This window comes from Engystomops pustulosus, chromosome 3 (assembly GCF_040894005.1).
Source record: "Engystomops pustulosus chromosome 3, aEngPut4.maternal, whole genome shotgun sequence".
Lineage (NCBI taxonomy): Eukaryota > Metazoa > Chordata > Amphibia > Anura > Leptodactylidae > Engystomops > Engystomops pustulosus.
Window position 1 is genome coordinate 24016711 of NC_092413.1, and position 19599 is coordinate 24036309.

Below are 19599 nucleotides of genomic sequence, written 5' to 3' on the forward strand. Positions count from 1 at the left end.
TCTGCCTGTATATGTTTCCCCATACATTGCAGGCTGCTCAATCCTTTTCATTGTAAAACCTATCCTTTATCTGTCCTCTCCTGCTGAAACTCGTAAAGCTGACATCACTTTAGATTATAGTTTATTTGGTTGTGAAGAATCGTCAACTTAGATTTGTGTTCAGATCAGGTGCCACAGACCAAGTCACCTGTTTGATCTCACACCTGAACGGCACCGAGCAGCCTGCAATGTCTCAGACTACATGCAAGGCATGCACAAGACAAACCAAGCAAGTTTTCCAGCAAAAATTCTGTTGCACAAATGATTATCAGCCTAATATTATAGTACATTATAATTATACATTATAGTACAAAAAGGAAAGAAATATAAAGTTTCTAAAAATATTTTGAATGGTTCCTCTGCAGTGCCTACTCCCAATATAAATTTTACTACCAGGGGTTAATTTGTGGGACCACTAAATTGCTCTGCTGTGACTAATGGAATTACTTATGAGGTCATGTGATGCATGGTATATACAGAATATTCCTTTGAGTTTTTGGGTCTAGCAGTGCAGATGCTGATGAGGGGCAGTTCGCTCCTACATGGATATGCAGTAATGTGTACAATGTCCTAGCACAGAGTTGTTGCTGAATCTGTATGTTTAGCTTTTCATCTCTTACAAATGCTGCAAAGTCACATCTATCCACTTGTAAGTCAATTTTTTTTCTTTTCATCCTTTTTTTTTTTTGTAAAAGGCCAACCGCGATGCAGTCATCAGCCGAGCTCCAGACCAGAAGGAAGACCGTGCTGTGAGCCTCCAGAACGCCTCTGCAGTCTATGACCTTCTCACTATCACAATGGCCAGAAGAGGGCAGTACGCCATGCTCACCGAGGTACTCTGCTCTATTACAGGAAGACGCTTACATCCGACTTCTGTGCAAGGCTTGGAGTGCAGAGCTCTGTTATTAGTTCATGTCTTTCAGCTGCAGCACAACAGACGTGGGTTTTTTTTGGAGTAAGGTCTTGTGTACAGTGTGGAACCATGTGCGGCAGGATGCAAGGAGTCACAGGGGGGTCTTTGAGTCACTCTATAGTGACATAGGCTTTCTATGCTATGCTTTTAGAGGAGATACCTCAATAATACAGATACTGCATGGCCATATATCACCGAGAGAGGTAAAGTGCCTCATAGTCGACCTTGACCTTAACATTGTCCTGCGGCTTGCTGCAGTGCACCTTACAGCCACACCCATTGTGCACCAAAATTCTTATTTGCATTTTAAAAAAGAGAAGATTTTCTCTAATTTGGGACATGGAGCAGAGATCTCATCAATCTAGTAATGTATGGATGGGTCGTAATCATACCATGTAGGCCACACTTTTGCTTGACTCTGGTCTAAATCTTGCTTAGTCGCCATTGATCCTGCATTCTGCTTTTGCTGCTCACTTCAGGAGGACTGGTGCACATGCGTCAATCCCATGGAACCTGCAGCAGTAGAACATCGAGCGGGAGCAGCTGCACCAGAATCAGCTTTAGATTAGACGAAGGGTGTAGATGCTCACTGAGAAAACTGCTGCTGGTTCGGTAGAAATGGTGCGCATGCGCCCATCTCCGGTAGCCTGTAGCAGTAGAACTTCAGGTAGGTGCAAATGTGCCTTCCACAGGTTAAGACCAGAGGCAGGAATGATACCTACACAGCGAGGAGTCTGCTGCTGAATCGGTAAGACTGGTGCGCATGCGCATGTCTTCTGGAGCTTGCAGCAGTAGGACTTCAAGTAGGTGCAAATGAGCCTGCAACAGCTTTAAGCCAGAGGAACGGAGGAGACACACAGTGAGAAATCTGGTGCTGATATAGTACTGGTGCGCATGCGCCCCTCTCCAGGTTCCAGCAGCAGTAGGGTTTCAAGTAGGTGCAATTGGGCCACAGACCAGAGACAGGCACTTCTAATGCTTGTCATAGTTTGAAAACATTGTATAAATAAAGAGTAAACTTTGTAATATAGTTTATTAAAGAAATCTATGTACCTTCTGTTTCATTGCCTTTTTTCCTTGTTTAAACATTTTTTGTAAATTGGTATCCACTGATAGCTGAGTCTAATGACCTAACTCGGTGATGCCGAAACTTTTAGAGGTTAAGTGCCCATAATGCAAACCCGAAACTCACAAACTTTTCCCAAAGTGACAACATGGCAATTTAAACTGTAACTAAACTTATTGCTGCCTGCTCTGCCAAAACTTTTAATAGTATCAGTGTCCTCAGGACCCCAACACTGTTGAACGGTAGGGTCCCTTGAACAGGAGGAATTGTGGGGTCTGGAGCAAGTTCTCCATTAGCTCCAAACAGACCCTGACCAAATCTTCTCACTATTCCAACAATCCCAGGCAGCCTAACATGGGTCACTTTAAAATGGCACAGCACTACCTGGACTGCAGGAAGATGCCATGTCTAGCAAAATTTGTGCCAGGGAGACAGCCCGCGTGCCCACAGATTCATGCCAAAGGTTCAGCACCACTGACCTAACGCTTTACAGACAGTGCCTGGATAGTGTAATCTCTTCAGAGAGCTGAATCATCAGCATAAATGTTCACTAGGTACGGAAAGAGTTCATCGATAGCCACCTTATCTGTCTGAAGTGGACCTCAGAAGACTTTCAGATACACTGCTCACTACTGGAGAAAGAAGCATTAAAAAGCATCAGTGAAGCTTTACTTTAATGAAGTGTATTACAAAGTTTATTGTCACCTGCTTAAATGGTTTCTATAAGCTTTAAAAAAATCAGTGATGCTTCTCTTTATCTAGAATTAAAAATTATTATCTATGTCTGAAGCATTTCTAGATATTCTCTTCTTTGTCTTTCAGTGTTTGGAGAGAGCCATGAAATTTGCATTTGGAGAATTTCACCTCTGGTATCAGTTGGCCTTATCTATGATATCCTGTGGCAAGGTAAAGTAGTCGGGACTCTTATCAGCTGAGTGATATGTCATAATTGTTAATATTTCCCAAGGACTAGACTGAGAAAAATCTATACGGTAGAAGTATAGCTTAAAGACGCCGTGAAGATCTGTGTGCACCAGACATCTATAACAATACATGGAAGATGTATATTATATCATACATAATGCATACTACATTTTTTGGTATAAAAAACTACAAAAAAAATTGGAGGTGCAATGGTTTATACACTTAAATCAGCATCACATGACTCCACCATACAAAACATAGGTTAAAACTATTCCAGGTTTTTATATGACTTGTGAATGTATCACCAGTTTCCCCACTGCAGGCTCTGTCATTCATTCTCAGTTATTCTCTGCCAGCGAGCAGAGATTAGGCACATTTCTTTTATATATGTATAGAAATTTTTGGGGAGATTCTACCCCTGAATTCTCTCCACCCTAAGAATCAGCAGCATCATATAGAAAAAGAGTGAAGAAAAAGGTATTGCCTGATTTCTTTGCTCTTCTTCTGCTCTCCATGGCTAACACGGTACAAATCTACACTACTAGCAGCATCATATAGGACATTCTAGAGAAGTACTGCCAAGTAATGATGTCAATAAAGCACTTGGGTGAGATAGAAAACTTACCATTAACTTCAGCAGCCTCTGTCTTTATGTGTCTTTGCTTCTCTCTCACTCAGATCAACCATTTGCTTTGCCTTTACTATCTATAGTTCTTAAAGGAGTTGTTCTAACAATGATTGTTATCCCCTATCCACAGAATGGGGAATAACAATCTTATCAATTGGGATCTGACTGCTGCTCACAAAAAAGGAACCCCTGCAGTTCTTGAGAATATGGGTCCCGTTTCTCACTTAAGTGTGGACAAAGGTCAAGCATGCATCCTGATGCTTCATTCAATTCCATTACTGAGCACAGCGCTCTGTTCTCTGATCTGTTGTACTCTCATAGAGAGGGAATAATGGTGCTGGAGACCCCTGAGTGCTGTGCTCAGCAATTTCTAACCCTCCCATAGTATTGAATTGAGCGGCAGGATGAATGTCCGACTTGACGCTTCATTCAGTTACTGGGAATAAGATTCCCAGCGGTGACACCCCCCACTGATCAGAGTGTGAATAGCGACAACCCCCTTAAATGGCTTGTCTGGGGTGGGGCTTTTTTTTCTTTAATGGGCCATAAGGGGTCTAAAAATAATAAACCGCGTATACTCACCTCTATCCGGCACTCTGGTCTGCCAGTCTCTGTATTCGGAGGGTCAGTGGGGACGCAGAGTAGACAGTGCGCCCCTTGGTTAAGCCAAAGGCTGTGAACGTTGTTGGTGAAGGATGGCACCTCGCAGGAACGGAGAAGAGAGATGTTCAGTCCCAGGGTCACCATCTGCAAAGAGTTTGTATGTTCTCTCCGTGTTTGCGTGGGTTTCCTCTGCGTCCTCCGGTTTCCTCCCACACTCCAAAACATACTGGTAGGTTGATTAGATTGTGAGCTCCATTGGGGACAGGGACGGAATTACCAAGCTCTGTGCAGCGCTGTGTTATCTGTGTGCGCCATATAAATAAAGGAATTATTATATGCTCTTTGTTATTTTAGACCCCCTGCGACCCATATAAAAAGGAAACTTTAATGGGCGTCTGTAATTGGATACTTTAGCAACTTGACCGTCCGTCTTGGTAGGCCAAGATGGATTCGGCAGAGATTATATCGACATATATATTACCGTATATACTCGAGTATAAGCCGACCCGAGTATGAGCCGAGGCCCCTAATTTTACCACAAAATACTGGGAAAACCTATTGACTCGAGTATAAGCCGAGGGTGGGAAATGCATTGGTCACAGCCTCCCCAGTATATAGCCAGCCAGCCCCCTATAATATACAGCTTGCCCCAGTGTATATAGCCTGCCAGCCCCTGCCCCAGTGTATATAGCCTGCCAGACCCTGCCGCAGTGTATATAGCCTGCCAGACCCTGCCCCAGTGTATATAGCCTGCCAGACCCTGCCCCGGTGTATATAGCCTGCCAGACCCTGCCCCAGTGTATATAGCCTGCCGGCCCCTGCCCCAGTGTATATAGCCAGCCAGCCCCTGCCCCAGTGTATATAGCCTGCCAGACCCTGCCCCAGTGTATATAGCCTGCCAGACCCTGCCCCAGTGTATATAGCCTGCAAGACCCTGCCCCAGTGTATATAGCCTGCCGCCGCTGCCGGACAGATCGCACAGAAGATATACAGGGGTCACGGGAAAGTTGAGTTTAGATATATTTATTTTTTTGACTCGAGTATAAGCCGAGTTTGGGTTTTTCAGCACATTTTTTGTGCTGAAAAACTAGGCTTATACTCGAGTATATAAGGTACATAATTTGTAAAAATTTTGTGACTATGGTCTTGTTGCTAGAGTCCCTCTATTCTGCTGCGGCAGTAGTGTCACTTTTGCGTGATCTAATAGGACAATACTAGTCGCACGGCAAAATGTCTGCCCTCGACCTGATCCGACCTGAAATAAAAAGAGAAAAAACTCTGAACTGGAGATAATGATATGAGACTCCTCGATCTTCATCCTCCTCACTTCATACACAGCAATGGCCGCAGTAGAGTCGTATCTTTATCACCCGGGAGATATTGCTCAGTTGACCCGTCTGTTCCTGTGATTACACAGAGAGCGTCTTTTCCTCTAAGATGCCGTAAATCCTCGTCCTTCTATACAATCCTTACAATTCTTCACGTCGTACAAAACACATTCCCCCGTTTTTGTTTTTTTTTTATCCTCCGGGTGAAATAAAAATAAATCACTTTTATGTCTGAAGTTACATCACAGCGGACGGCGCTCTGCGAAGTTTGTATTTCCTTGTGGGTGAAATTTGAGACGAAGCTGAAACGGAGCTGTATCTCAAAATACCGCCATTGCTATTCCATGTCACTTTGCCAAGTGCTGGCCTATTGCACTCTCATTAAGTGAACATGACACAATGAATCATCTGATGTCATATCATCCACTGCCGGCGCTGAAATAACTCCCTACAAATAACAGGAATCCAATACACCCATGTTCTCATAAATTATGTTATCCCGGAGTCAGGACGGTAACACTCGTCACATCAGATTTGACAAAGAGACAATGATAACTAGCAATCCTCCAGCAAATAACCGTGAGATTGTGGGACAAGGGATGGGATCTGCCAAATGCTCCTGATCTGCATTGACAGTGCAGTTTTTTTGTACAATGTAGAACTAGTGTGTTTATAGGACAAGGAGCTTTGTGGGCCTGAGAGAATAATGAACACCAGAGAAATCTATACCTTAAAGTACAAAAAAAAACGGAGCAAAATGTGATACATTTCTATGTATTGGAATCGTATACTAATCAGGACTGTTACGTCCTTCTAAGCAGTGAAGTTTTAGGCAGTGGCCAGAACAGAACTGGACATTTGACCCACAAACAGGTTCTCAAAGGCTACTTTTGGTTAAGAGATTGTTGACTTCTAGACAGGCTTATGGAGACATATTTCCAAACATGAGGCACATCCATTGGTCTACGTAAAGCAGGACGACGGTCCTATAGCCACCCTTACCTAGTTGCTAGGAAGTATTGGGAGCTTTGATGGTGGGCACATACGTCAAAGGCTCCGTATGACCCTGACGGACCACCATTAGAAAGGGTAGTTTGATCCACCATAGTTTCATTCACCACTATCCAGACAATGGTGGCACTTTGTACATTCTGCCCAACATCACCGTTATATATGCAACGTATATGACTAATGAATAATAAACCTGGTGGTCTCAACCCGTGTTGGTCCTGTCGAGTTCACATCACATTTTTGCTATACGTTGTAAGGAAATGTCGGGCGGATTCCTGACATGTCCTTACAACATGTGGCACATACAATATGTCGCCCAGTAACTCCTCCCCCCGGAATACAGGGGGAGGAGTGAAGAAGGACAGCAGCCAGTGATTGGCTGCTGCCGATGTTAGGGGTGTTTCCCCCTGTGATGTCGTTATATGAGTTTGTATGTTCTCTCTGTGTTTGTGTGGGTTTCCTCCAGGTCCTCCGGTTTTCTCCCACACTCCAAACACATACTGGTAGGTTGATTGGATTGTGAGCCCCATTGGGGACAGGGACCGACTTGGCAAGTTCTGTGAAGCGCTGCGTAATCTGTGTGCGCTATATAAATAAAGTAATTATTATTAAGATAGGGGGGTCTACATTGACATCCCCCCTTCAGCCTCTAAACTTGTCTCATCTCAGGCAAAAATATGACAATTCTCAGCTCATTTACATAAGACTTTAAAGGCCATTTTTCTTAATAGGTAAATGGGTGAGATTTCATATAAAAGAGGGAATTCTAGAAAGGACATTTCATCCGATACCTGAGGGGGGGAATAGACAAATGGGGTAAAATCTGGTGACAGGATCCCTTTAAGCCTGAGAGGACAGCAGGAAGCAAAATGATAAAACAGGTGTCACGTCCGTGCGATTAACTGAAGTATGTAAACTGGTGGCGGTATTATGATAAGTTGTATTATGTGGCTCGGTATTACATGGGATTTGATATCATATCTGCGTGTTTGGATTAACTCCTTGCTATTTTAATGTGTATTGACTAATTAGCTTCCCTTTAAACCACATAATCCCATTTGCTTCCTTTCCCCTCCCTCTCATACATTTTGTCTGGGAACTAGTGAAATGGTTTTGAAAATTGATCCGAGCTGGAAATAGTCAAAGCCTTGTAAGGTTAAGAGGGGATTCCTGGTGCGCTACAATCCCCCCCCTCTGTGCAGTATTTCATATGCAGTCCCAAAGGATTCCTGTCGTAGTCTCTGCAATGCGTCATCCTGGATAGCAGACCATACGGTGCGCTTAATATCTGCCGATGAAAGCATCAGGACGCAGTGTGTCAGAGGATGCAATCAGTCATAATAAAATCCAGGGGGTGAAGAGACAGGAGAATTTAATCTTTGCCCTTTGTGTCTACATGTACATTCAGAAACCCACACAACTGTCAGGTCCCCCACCCTCCACTGTTACCATTATTTCATAGCTGGGGAAACCAGATCCTGCAGGTTTTATTATATACTGCAGGGAGGTGACATGTGTGGCCGGGCTTGCCACCTGCCTAGTAGTTTTTCTACGTTACTGATATTAGGGGTTGGCTACTTATAAGAAACTTAGGGGGTTTCCCATGAAACAAGTTAGGCCCTATCCATACGATAGGGCCTAAGCTGCTGATAGGTGGGGGTCTCAGTGATGAGACCCTCACAGATCACGAGAATGGGGGTCCGGTGTACCCAAGTCGGACCCTTGTAATTCCCTGAGAAGAGTGGTGCAGCTGAGCTGACCGAGAGTACTGCCGTACTCGGCAATCTCTGCCAGCTCCATCGGGCCGCTCATTTGGTCCGACTGGTGTTCGCCCCCTCTGGCAGGATCCGCTCTTCTTTAAAGGGGTTTTCCCACAAACAAAAGTTATGCCCTATCCACGGGATAGGGCCTAACTTGCTGATCAGAACAGATCACCAAAACGAAGGGTCCGATGGGGTCCCAGGTATCTCCGTCAGATTAATGGAGCAGACAGCCACGCATGACCCTTCTGCTCCATCAATCCCTATGGAGCTGACGGAAATTGCCAAGCGCTGTGCTTGGCAATCTCTGACGGACCCCTCGTTTTAGTAATCAGTGGGGGTCTCAGCAAACCCTTTTGAGCTTCTTAAGCCCTTGATTTTATGGAAAAGATTTAAAAAATAATGCAAATGAGCCTGAGGGGCTCCATAGATATTACCTTTAATGATCGATTTCCTTTAATGAAAGTGTCCAAACCACCTTGTGTCCTCAAAAGTGGAGTCTCGTTTCAGTCCAGGGAAACGAGGACTGAAAAAACTACGAGTCCGACTAGAAGATTTGTAAAAATAAGTCACTGGTTAGGACCCACCGCAGGACAATTTGCAATATGTGTTCATATCACAGCTTAAAGGGAGTCTACCGCCTCCACCAAGCATTATAATCTGTTTGGAGCATGTTGTAGAATAATTCACTGTGATTTCTAACACACCTTTATTATTTCTCTCCATTCACATTGTATTCACATTGTAATCCGTATGCAAATGAGGCAGCTGGTGCACCCGGGCCATTTCCCTACACTCTCCAGCATTGCTGTTCTTGTCTGGATCTCTGTCCCCTCCTCTACACCACGCTGCCAGAAGATTATAACGCCTGGTGGTGGCGGTAGGACTCCCTTTAATATTATTGGCAAATTATAGTGTACATGAAAAATTTAAAAGAAGAAAAAACACTAAACAAAATATTTTTCCCAATATAAAGGTCAGATACTATTTATTATATTGTATTGGGCAACAAAACATTTAAGTAAGCACAGTACTGGTACAACACAGTGGTGTCTTCTCTGCTTTCCTTTTCTTCTCCATCTGACCCAGACCTTCATGATGAGATCTTCGAAACATAGATTGTCTTTGCAGAGATTTCTGTATTGTTTCATCATTCCTGTAAGACAAATGCACATTTAGATACCATTTTTGGCTAATCTTTAGGTGATATATAGCAATTTTAACTGAAAGTATATATAAAAAAATCTTCTCCTGTGTCCCAGGAGATCAGCCGTATAACCCCATTATCTTCCCATCTATCCTGTGTGTGGAGAAACACAACTAGCTGCAGCAGGAGCTCCCCTCCCCCCTCTGTCCTGTCTGCAGCAGGCCAGAATAGGATGAAAAGCAGCAGCAGCAGCAGAGGAGAAGTCAGCTTCTGCTTTCGGTGAGTGGAGATCGGCAAATACATCGGGGGAAGGGATTCTACAGATAGGGGCTACTATAATGCACTGTAGCTTGGCTACTGTGGGGGCACAGTGACTATTGGATACTGATTTTGGCCTCCCCATTGTAATAACCCCGTAAAAGGTGTCTTACATTATTTAGTACTGTGTGAGGGCAATTCATGCACCTTGACATCTTCATTGTAGAGCGGAATTTTCTTTCTTCACGCTGGTTCTATCAGAAAAGAAAAGAACAATTAAGTTACATTTTTTACAATTAATATATAAATGCAAATAAGGAAAGTCTAGAGGAAAGTCTGGAGTTACCTACCTTCTTTGGTCTCTAAGGAGTTGGGTAGTCACTGCAGCTCCGCTTCATATATCCAGCGTCCAGCGAAGGTCTGGCCTATCAGAGTCTCAACACGTCTCTTGGACATGGAGTCAGGCAACCTTTCTGGGAAATCCTACGATCCTACCCATCTCTAAACAGGATATGAGATGGTCTCTCATCTTGTCATGCTGAAATCTCGCTGTAGGATCGCCATTGTTTTTAAGAAACTCAAAAGCAAAAGCAATGGCGAAGACTCCGCAATCGTAGTTATTTTTCTGCTGATCCACATTCAGAAATTTTAGGTGTCTCAGGGGCTTTTGGATCACTGCACCATAGATGTTGCATATCTGCTGACGGATAGATGGAGTCAAGTATCCACTACTGAAGCTGTCAGCGACCAAGATGTTACCATCATGAAAGCACGTGGTGACCCAGTGTACCCTGTCTTCATCATAATGTATCTGTACAGCCTTCTGTCCTACGCTGTACCCCGGTACAAGGAGAGCAGCAGGAGGCTGCAGGCCATCAAAGTTCGGAAACTGCCTTTGCAGGATCTCCTGGGCCATGCTGATGAGGTCATCATCTAACATTCCTCTCTGTCCTTTGCTTTTTAGGGTGGTTAAATGCTCTGAAGATAGTTTGGCGATGTTGTTGTGGCTCCAGACAGGAGGCATGTCTACTTCTTCCGTCTTCAGCATTTGGCTCCCTAGAATGTTCGTGGACAGATCTGGAATGTCCAAAGCCGCTCTTTTTGGTGGTGAAAATATCCAAGGCTGAATGTCCGTGGAGGCTGGGGCTTGTCTTTTGAAGCTGAAGGTGGAAGCTTCACCAGATGCCACCACAACATCTTCAGCTGATGCTGCCATTTCTATGTCCACTTCTTCTGTCTCCAGCATTGAGCTCCCTAGATTTGGATTGTAGTTTAAAGCAGCTCTTTTCGGTGGTGAAAATATCCAAGGCTGACTGTCTGTGGAAGCTTGGTCTTGTATTTTGAAGCTGAAGGTGGAAGCTTCCCCAGATGCCATCACAACATCTTCAGTAGATGGGACCATTTCTATGTCCACAGTTTTAACAGTGTCTAGATCTAGGAAGGAAGTGTCACCTTTCGCCAGTTGTCTTGTACGGTTTTGGCCATTGGAACGTCGCTTTTGTCTCTTTCTTTTCGCTCTCTTTTCAGCAGCCGCTGACTTCGGGACATGAAACGACTTAACAACATCAATAGCCTGTGGTTTTCCTTGCAGTATAAGGAGCCCCTTATCTGCAGTAGTCTCTCCACTTTGTGCATTGGTGGAAGTGGAGTCATGTTCACCTACTATGTAGGTTGGTGTCTCCTCACCTTTGTCTTTGATCTGGGCTCTACGTCCTTTAAGAGAAAGTGATTTGAAGAAGCGCTTGACCTTTGACACATAGCTTGTTTTTATGGCCAGGAAGCGGGAAGTTCTCATCAGTTTTCTCCAATTTCGGCAAATCTTTCTAAATCGGGGCAGAAGCCACGAGCCAATAGACATATAGGAGGAGAGATCGGTAATCAGCCGATTACCGCGGTGACGCCCATGGGTCCCCATGATGGCGTTTTACTCTCAGTAAATTTCTCTCTTCTTATTCCTCACGTTGTGTTCATCCAACATAGAATCACACTAGAATTCTAACCCTGCTCTGTGCGCAGGGATCTTACAGAATATGACCACTGTGATGTCATCCAGTGACATCACTGCTCTAGTTCCATTACATAACATTCCGTGTACATGGTGAATGAATGGGGCATCCAATTTACTTTAACCCTTCTATTAACTGAGAATCAAATATTATCTTAATTTATTGCTTTTTAATATCTTTTCTGTTGTTAAGGATCCAAGTGCGTATTATTTTTTTTACCTGAATTTGTCATTTTGTCAGAATGTATAAACACCTTCCCAATCTAGGGATCCGATCTATATATGGCACAAACACATAAATCCTTTTATTTTAATTCATTCATTAATTAATTTATTTAATTATTTATTGCGGTTCTGTATCAGGTGGGACACACTACATCTACAAACCTCAGCTGCTGCAAAACCTCTTTTCAAAAAGTCAAGGGGAATATATCTATATAGGATTCACTGACAAATACTGATAGCAACAAAAATAGAAATCTCCCAAACAGAACAAGATTCACTGATAAATAAAGGGGGATCTGACTGTGAAAATACTAAAATATAACTTTTATTCACAGTTACATTAAAAGTGCACCATTACATGGTCAAAACCATAAAATGTGTCATTTCCCACAATGCCGCGGAAAAAGTATTAAATGTACACTCAGGGTCACTTGAGATAATATTAGACCCTAAGGGCAGATAACTGTCGGTGTGTATTACCAGAGAGGATAAAATAGGGCACGAAACTACACTATAAGAACCAACGGCTTGCCCCTGATATGGTCAGGCAGCCAACTAGTCTAAGTGTATTTATTCGTCCCTACTCTCCATAACAGCACCATTCACTCTGTATTCGACCCAACGCGTTTCTAGTGCTCCTATCATCAGGGGTCACACACATTCATTGTCATTCATGATTTTGTAAGACAGAGCGGCGTGGGCTCACGCTGTCGCATTGATATCAGCGGCAGCGAGTGAGGAAAAACACCAGGTATTTATTGTGGTATCCCCTCCCATAGGGCGTGCCTCAGATGACCAGACAACCAACCACAGTATGCCCCAAACCCTGTAGGTCCACCCACTTGGGCGGGACCCACGGCTCACCCTCGCTAGACAGCTGGGGGGAGAGGGAACCGCCGCCCATCATAGATGAGATGGCCGGAAAAGTCCGCCCCCACTGCAGGTCACATGTCTCCGGTCATGTGATCAGGCCGACAGTCATGTGACTATCGGTCAGGTGATCATACCGGAGACCAGCGTCACGTCACCATGGTAACCCCCATGTCAAACCCAGAGCGTCAGAGGAGAGCTCCAGGAAGACAGCCATCACCCCGCAACCCAGTAGGACCAGACCACCAAAGTGACGGACAGCCCCACGGTGTCACCCCAAAGGTGGAAAAGGGGGGGGGGAGGGAGGGGGGTATATATGGCAAAGGCATAGCGGAAACAGGGATACCCAGATCCGGCCCGCATATTGCCAAAAGATGGTGCGTGTCTCCAAAAATGGAGAAGGATGAGCCAAAGCGGTCCATGAGGTCACACACCTCAAAAAGAACCGGAAGGTCCCAGATTGTCAAAGGAATCGACAATCAGCCCATCTCGAACCTTGGGGATAGAAAAATCCCCCAAGGCATCCCCCCGGGATCAAAAGCCGGGGAGAGAGAAGGGGTGGCCAGAGGAACATAGGGGCAGGAGCTGGGAATAGATCACCAGATAAAGGCCAGTGCCTATGGAACATAAAGGGGATCCATACTGTTAGTAAATAGGGATAAAGGCACTTGTCCATGGTGCCTGGCAGAAAATTTGGTACTAATAACCAATACACATATAAACAGAACCCAAAACAATACACAACTAGAGGGTGAGAAAAAAAAAAAAAAACTCAGGAGAGGGCGTATGTTAATAAAGATCATGTATTAATAAAACTTGCAAAAGAGAGGACATCATTAAGACCTCTTGGTGATACACAGTCCATTTTGAAGATCCACTGTGTCTCCTTACGTAAAATCAGATTGTCCCAATCACCTCCCCTTTTAGGTGGTCTCACCCATTCCATCGCCTGGAAACGCGCCAGGTTATAGTCACCATTATGTTGTTCCCTGAAATGTTTGGCGATCGGGGTATCCTTGTTGTTTTTAATATCTCTGATATGTTCCCTGATGCGATTTTTGAAGGGGCGAAAGGTTTTGCCCACATAGTTAAGTGGACAGCTACATGTCAAAAGATAGATCACCCCCGCTGTAGTACAGGTAACATGGTCCCTGATGTCATAGACCATACCTGTGCTAACACTGTTGAAGGTGGATCCCCTGGTAATGTACGGGCAGGCCTTGCAGCTACCACAGCTGAAAGTTCCCGGTCGTGGTCTACCCAACCAGGTCTGGGGGCGTTGGGCTGGTTCCAGAAAACTGTGGACCAACCTATCCTTTAGGTTCTTACCCCTCCTGAAAGTAACCGTGGCATTTTCGGAAATATGTTCTCTGATGTCCTCATCGTGTTGGAGAATGCGCCAATACTTGTCTAGGATGCGTTTAACCGCACCATTCTGTGCGTCAAAAGTCCCTACCAGTCTCGTGACGCCCGGTGCTGTTATCTTAGCTTTCTGAATCAGAAGCGAATCCCTCACAGTTTCTCTGGCCATAGTTTCCGCCTTTTTGATTACCTGTTTGGGGAAGCCTCTGTTCACAAATCGATGGCTCATTTCTTTGGCCTGTACAGTGAAATCAGAGAGATTGCTGCAATTCCGGCGTAAACGCAGAAATTGGCCTCCGGTATTCCACGCTTAAGGGGGGTAGGATGACAACTCTCCCCCCTCAAAAGACTGTTCGTCGCAGTGTCCTTTCTGTGAACCTTCGTGCGAAGAGAGCCGTCTTTCTCAATGGAGATTGCCAGATCCAAAAAGGTTAAGGATGTCTCGTGAAATGAAGCCCCAGATCGTTCACATTTAGAGCTCCAACAAAATCATGGAAATCCTGCACCGACGATGTCCAAAGTATGAGGACATCGTCGATGTATCTTAGCCACAAAGCAATCGATGATGACCAGTACCTGTACTACAGCGGAGGTGATCTATCTTTTGACATGTAGCTGTCCCTTTAACTATGTGGGCAAAACCTTTCGCCCCTTCAAAAATCGCATTGGGGAACATATCAGGGATATTAAAAACAACAAGGATACCCCGATCGCCAAACATTTCAGGGAACAACATAATGGGGACTATAACCTGGCGCGTTTCCAGGCGATGGAATGGGTGAGACCACCTAAAAGGGGAGGTGATTGGGACAATCTGATTTTACGTAAGGAGACACAGTGGATCTTCAAAATGGACTGTGTATCACCAAGAGGTCTTAATGATGTCCTCTCTTTTGCAAGTTTTATTGATACATGATCTTTATTAACATACGCCCTCTCCTGAGTTTTTTTTTTTTTTTTTCTCACCCTCTAGTTGTGTATTGTTTTGGGTTCTGTTTATATGTGTATTGGTTATTAGTACCAAATTTTCTGCCAGGCACCATGGACAAGTGCCTTTATCCCTATTTACTAACAGTGTGGATCCCCTTTATGTTCCATAGGCACTGGCCTTTATCTGGTGATCTATTCCCAGCTCCTGCCCCTATGTTCCTCTGGCCACCCCTTCTCTCTCCCCGGCTTTTGATCCCGGGGGGATGCCTTGGGGGATTTTTCTATCCCCAAGGTTCGAGATGGGCTGATTGTCGATTCCTTTGACAATCTGGGACCTTCCGGTTCTTTTTGAGGTGTGCGACCTCATGGACCGCTTTGGCTCATCCTTCTCCATTTTGGCAATATGCGGGCCGGATCTGGGTATCCCTGTTTCCGCTCTGCCTTTGCCATATATACCCCCCCCTTTTCCACCTTTGGGGTGACACCGTGGGGCTGTCCGTCACTTTGGTGGTCTGGTCCTACTGGGTTGCGGGGTGATGGCTGTCTTCCTGGTGCTCTCCTCTGACGCTCTGGGTTTGACACGGGGGTTACCATGGTGACGTGACGCTGGTCTCCGGTATGATCACCTGACCGATAGTCACATGACTGTCGGCCTGATCACATGACCGGAGACATGTGACCTGCAGTGGGGGCGGACTTTTCCGGCCACCTCATCTATGATGGGCGGCGGTTCCCTTTCCCCCCAGCTGTCTAGCGACGGTGAGCCGTGGGTCCCGCCCAAGTGGGTGGATCTACAGGGTTTGGGGCATACTGTGGTTGGTTGTCTGGTCATCTGAGGCACGCCGTATTGGAGGGGATACCACAATAAATACCTGGTGTTTTTCCTCACTCGCTGCCGCTGATATCAATGCGACAGCGTGAGCCCACGCCGCTCTGTCTTACAAAATCATGAATGACAATGAATGTGTGTGACCCCTGATGATAGGAGCACTAGAAACGCGTTGGGTCGAATACAGAGTGAATGGTGCTGTTATGGAGAGTAGGGACGAATAAATACACTTAGACTAGTTGGCTGCCTGACCATATGAGGGGCAAGCCGTTGGTTCTTATAGTGTAGTTTCGTGCCCTATTTTATCCTTTCTGGTAATACACACCGACAGTTATCTGCCCTTAGGGTCTAATATTATCTCAAGTGACCCTGAGTGTACATTTAATACTTTTTCCGCGGCATTGTGGGAAATGACACATTTTATGGTTTTGACCATGTAATGGTCCACTTTTAATGTAACTGTGAATAAAAGTTATATTTTAGTATTTTCACAGTCAGATCCCCCTTTATTTATCAGTGAATCTTGTTCTGTTTGGGAGATTTCTATTTTTGTTGCTATCAGTATTTGTCAGTGAATCTTGAATACATCTATATAATTTTTTAATTCATATGAAAGAGACTTGAAGATCATCAGCTGCAGTCTGTATTATTATTTCCAATACATTAAATATATGTATTATGAGGTTTTGCAGGATTTATGGTTCGCAAAATGAGGTTCTGCAGCAGCTAAGGTGTGAATTATAAGCTTCTGCAGCAGCTGAGGTACAGCGCCTTGCAAAAGTATTCAGCCACCTTAAACTTTTCTACCTTTTGCCACATTTCAGTCTTCAAACATAAAGATATACAATTGTAATTTCTTTGGTGAAGAATCAACAAGTGGGACACAAATGTGGAAAAGTGGAACGAAAATTTTTGGATATTTTAAACATTTGTAAAAATAATAAACTGAAAAGTGGAGGGTGCAATATCATTTAGCCCCTTTAAGTTAATACTTTGTAGCGGCCCCTTGTGCTGTGATTACAGCTGCAGTCGCTTGGGGTATCAGGTCTCTATCAGTTTTGCACATCGAGAGACTGAAATTGTTCCCCTTTCTTCCTTGGAGAACAGCTGGAGCTCAGGGAGGTTGGATGAAGCGTTTGTGATCAGCAGTTTTCAGTTCTTTCCACAGATTCTCCATTGGATTCAGGTCTGGACTGTGACTTGGCCGTTCTAACACCTGGATACGGTTATTTGTGAACCTTCCTTTGTAGATTTTGCTCTTTGTTTGGGATCATTGTCTTGTTGGAATATAAATCCCCGTCCCAGTCTCAGGTCTTTTACAGACTCCCAACAAGTTTTATTCCAGAATTGTCCTGTATTGTCCTGTCCATCTTACCATCAATTTTATCCATCTCCATCAGAGATCCTCACTGAACTTCTGGAATGAGTTTGCTGCACTGAAAGTAAAGGGGGCGAATAATATTGCAGGTTTAGTATTCTTTTACTAAAGTTTAAAATATCCAATAAATTTCGTTACTTTTCACAATTGTGTCCCACTTGTCGATTCTTCACCAAAAAAATTACAATTTTATATCTTTATATTTGAAACATGAAATATGGCAAAAGGTAGAAAAATTCAAGGGGCCTACATACTTACGCAAGGCACTGTATGTATGATGAGGTTCTGCAGCAGCTGAGGTGTTTATTATAAGGTTCTGCAGGAGCTGACTGTCCACTGACAATAAGATGTTATAATCCCCTGTAAATACATACTATAGTCTCTGTATTTATTATGGGACCTATGAAATACCAGCCTATCCGCTTTGACCTACACCATGGGTGACAAACAGGAGGCCAGGGGGGGTAAAACATGCCTTGTGTTATCTGGCCTGTCGCTCTGCCCCTAGGCTGCGTTAGTCAGGGGAGCAGCATAGAGGCAAAGGTACTCAAATACTCACCAGGGCCGTATTTAGTGTTGATGCTGCCTTAGGCACTCTCAGTGCTTACGCTCCCTATTGGTGCCCTTATGCTAACACAGGGCAGGGCACATATATTACATCACTATCGGGCAGGGCACATATATTACATCGCTATCGGGCAGGGCGCATATATTACATCGCTATCGGGCAGGGCGCATATATTACATCGCTATCGGGCAGGGCGCATATATTACATCGCTATCGGGCAGGGCGCATATATTACATCGCTATCGGGCAGGGCACATATATTACATCGCTATCGGGCAGGGCACATACATTACATCGCTATCGGGCAGGGCGCATATATTACATCGCTTGCAGGCTGGGCGCATATATTACATCGCTATCGGGCAGGGCACATATATTACATCGCTATCGGGCAGGGCGCATATATTACATCGCTATCGGGCAGGACACATATATTACATCGCTATCGGGCAGGGCGCATATATTACATCGCTAGCGGGCAGAGCGCATATATTACATCGCTATCAGGCAGGGCGCATATATTACATCGCTAGCGGGCAGTGCGCATATATTACATCGCTAGCGGGCAGGGCGCATATATTACATCGCTATCGGGCAGGGCGCATATATTACATCGCTAGCGGGCAGGACGCATATATTACATCACTATCAGGCAGGGCGCATATATTACATCGCTATCCGGCAGGGCGCATATATTACATCGTTAGCGGGCAGAGCGCATATATTACATCGCTAGCGGGCAGTGCGCATATATTACATCGCTAGCGGGCAGAGCGCATATATTACATCGCTATCGGGCAGGGCACATATATTACATCGCTAGCGGGCAGGGCGCATATATTACATCGCTATCGGGCAGGGCACATATATTACATCGCTATCGGGCAGGGCGCATATATTACATCGCTATCGGGCAGGACGCATATATTACATCGCTATCAGGCAGGGCGCATATATTACATCGCTAGCGGGCAGTGCGCATATATTACATCGCTATCAGGCAGGGCGCATATATTACATCGCTAGCGGGCAGTGCGCATATATTACATCGCTATCGGGCAGGGCGCATATATTACATCGCTAGCAGGCAGGGCACATATATTACATCGCTAGCGGGCAGGGCGCATATATTTCATCACTATCAGGCAGGGCGCATATATTACATCGCTATCGGGCAGAGCGCATATATTACATCGCTAGCGGGCAGTGCGCATATATTACATCGCTAGCGGGAAGAGCGCATATATTACATCGCTATCAGGCAGGGCGCATATATTACATCGCTAGCGGGCAGTGCGCATATATTACATCGCTATCGGGCAGGGCGCATATATTACATCGCTATCGGGCAGGGCGCATATATTACATCGCTAGCAGGCAGGGCGCATATATTACATCGCTAGCGGGCAGGGCGCATATATTACATCACTATCAGGCAGGGCGCATATATTACATCGCTAGCAGGCAGGGCGCATATATTACATCGCTAGCGGGCAGGGCGCATATATTTCATCACTATCAGGCAGGGCGCTTATATTACATCGCTATCGGGCAGGACGCATATATTACATCGCTATCAGGCAGGGCGCATATATTACATCGCTATCGGGCAGGGCACATATATTACATCGCTATCGGGCAGGGCGCATATATTACATCGCTATCGGGCAGGGCGCATATATTACATCGCTATCGGGCAGGGCGCATATATTACATCGCTATCGGGCAGAGCGCATATATTACATCGCTATCAGG

General features: G+C 44.9%; 2 protein-coding genes across 5 annotated transcripts in view; one reads left to right on the forward strand and one right to left on the reverse strand.

The window, feature by feature from the left end:
- TTC7A (tetratricopeptide repeat domain 7A) overlaps nt 1-19599 on the forward strand; it is a 265076-nt gene that overhangs the window by 73617 nt on the left and 171860 nt on the right. For all 4 annotated transcript variants that reach the window (XM_072140303.1, XM_072140306.1, XM_072140304.1 and 1 more), the window contains exons 9-10: nt 735-872; nt 2841-2924. In XM_072140303.1, coding sequence (XP_071996404.1) covers nt 735-872; nt 2841-2924 — 222 coding nt within the window. The remainder of the gene's footprint in view (nt 1-734; nt 873-2840; nt 2925-19599) is intronic.
- On the reverse strand, nt 9255-11677 carry LOC140120424 (uncharacterized). Its single transcript, XM_072139479.1, has 3 exons — nt 10028-11677; nt 9851-9931; nt 9255-9428 (listed from the first exon to the last, which is right to left on the reverse strand). The coding sequence occupies exon 1, from the start codon at nt 11590-11592 to the stop codon at nt 10138-10140; it is 1455 nt and encodes a 484-aa protein (XP_071995580.1). The 5' UTR covers nt 11593-11677; the 3' UTR covers nt 9255-9428; nt 9851-9931; nt 10028-10137.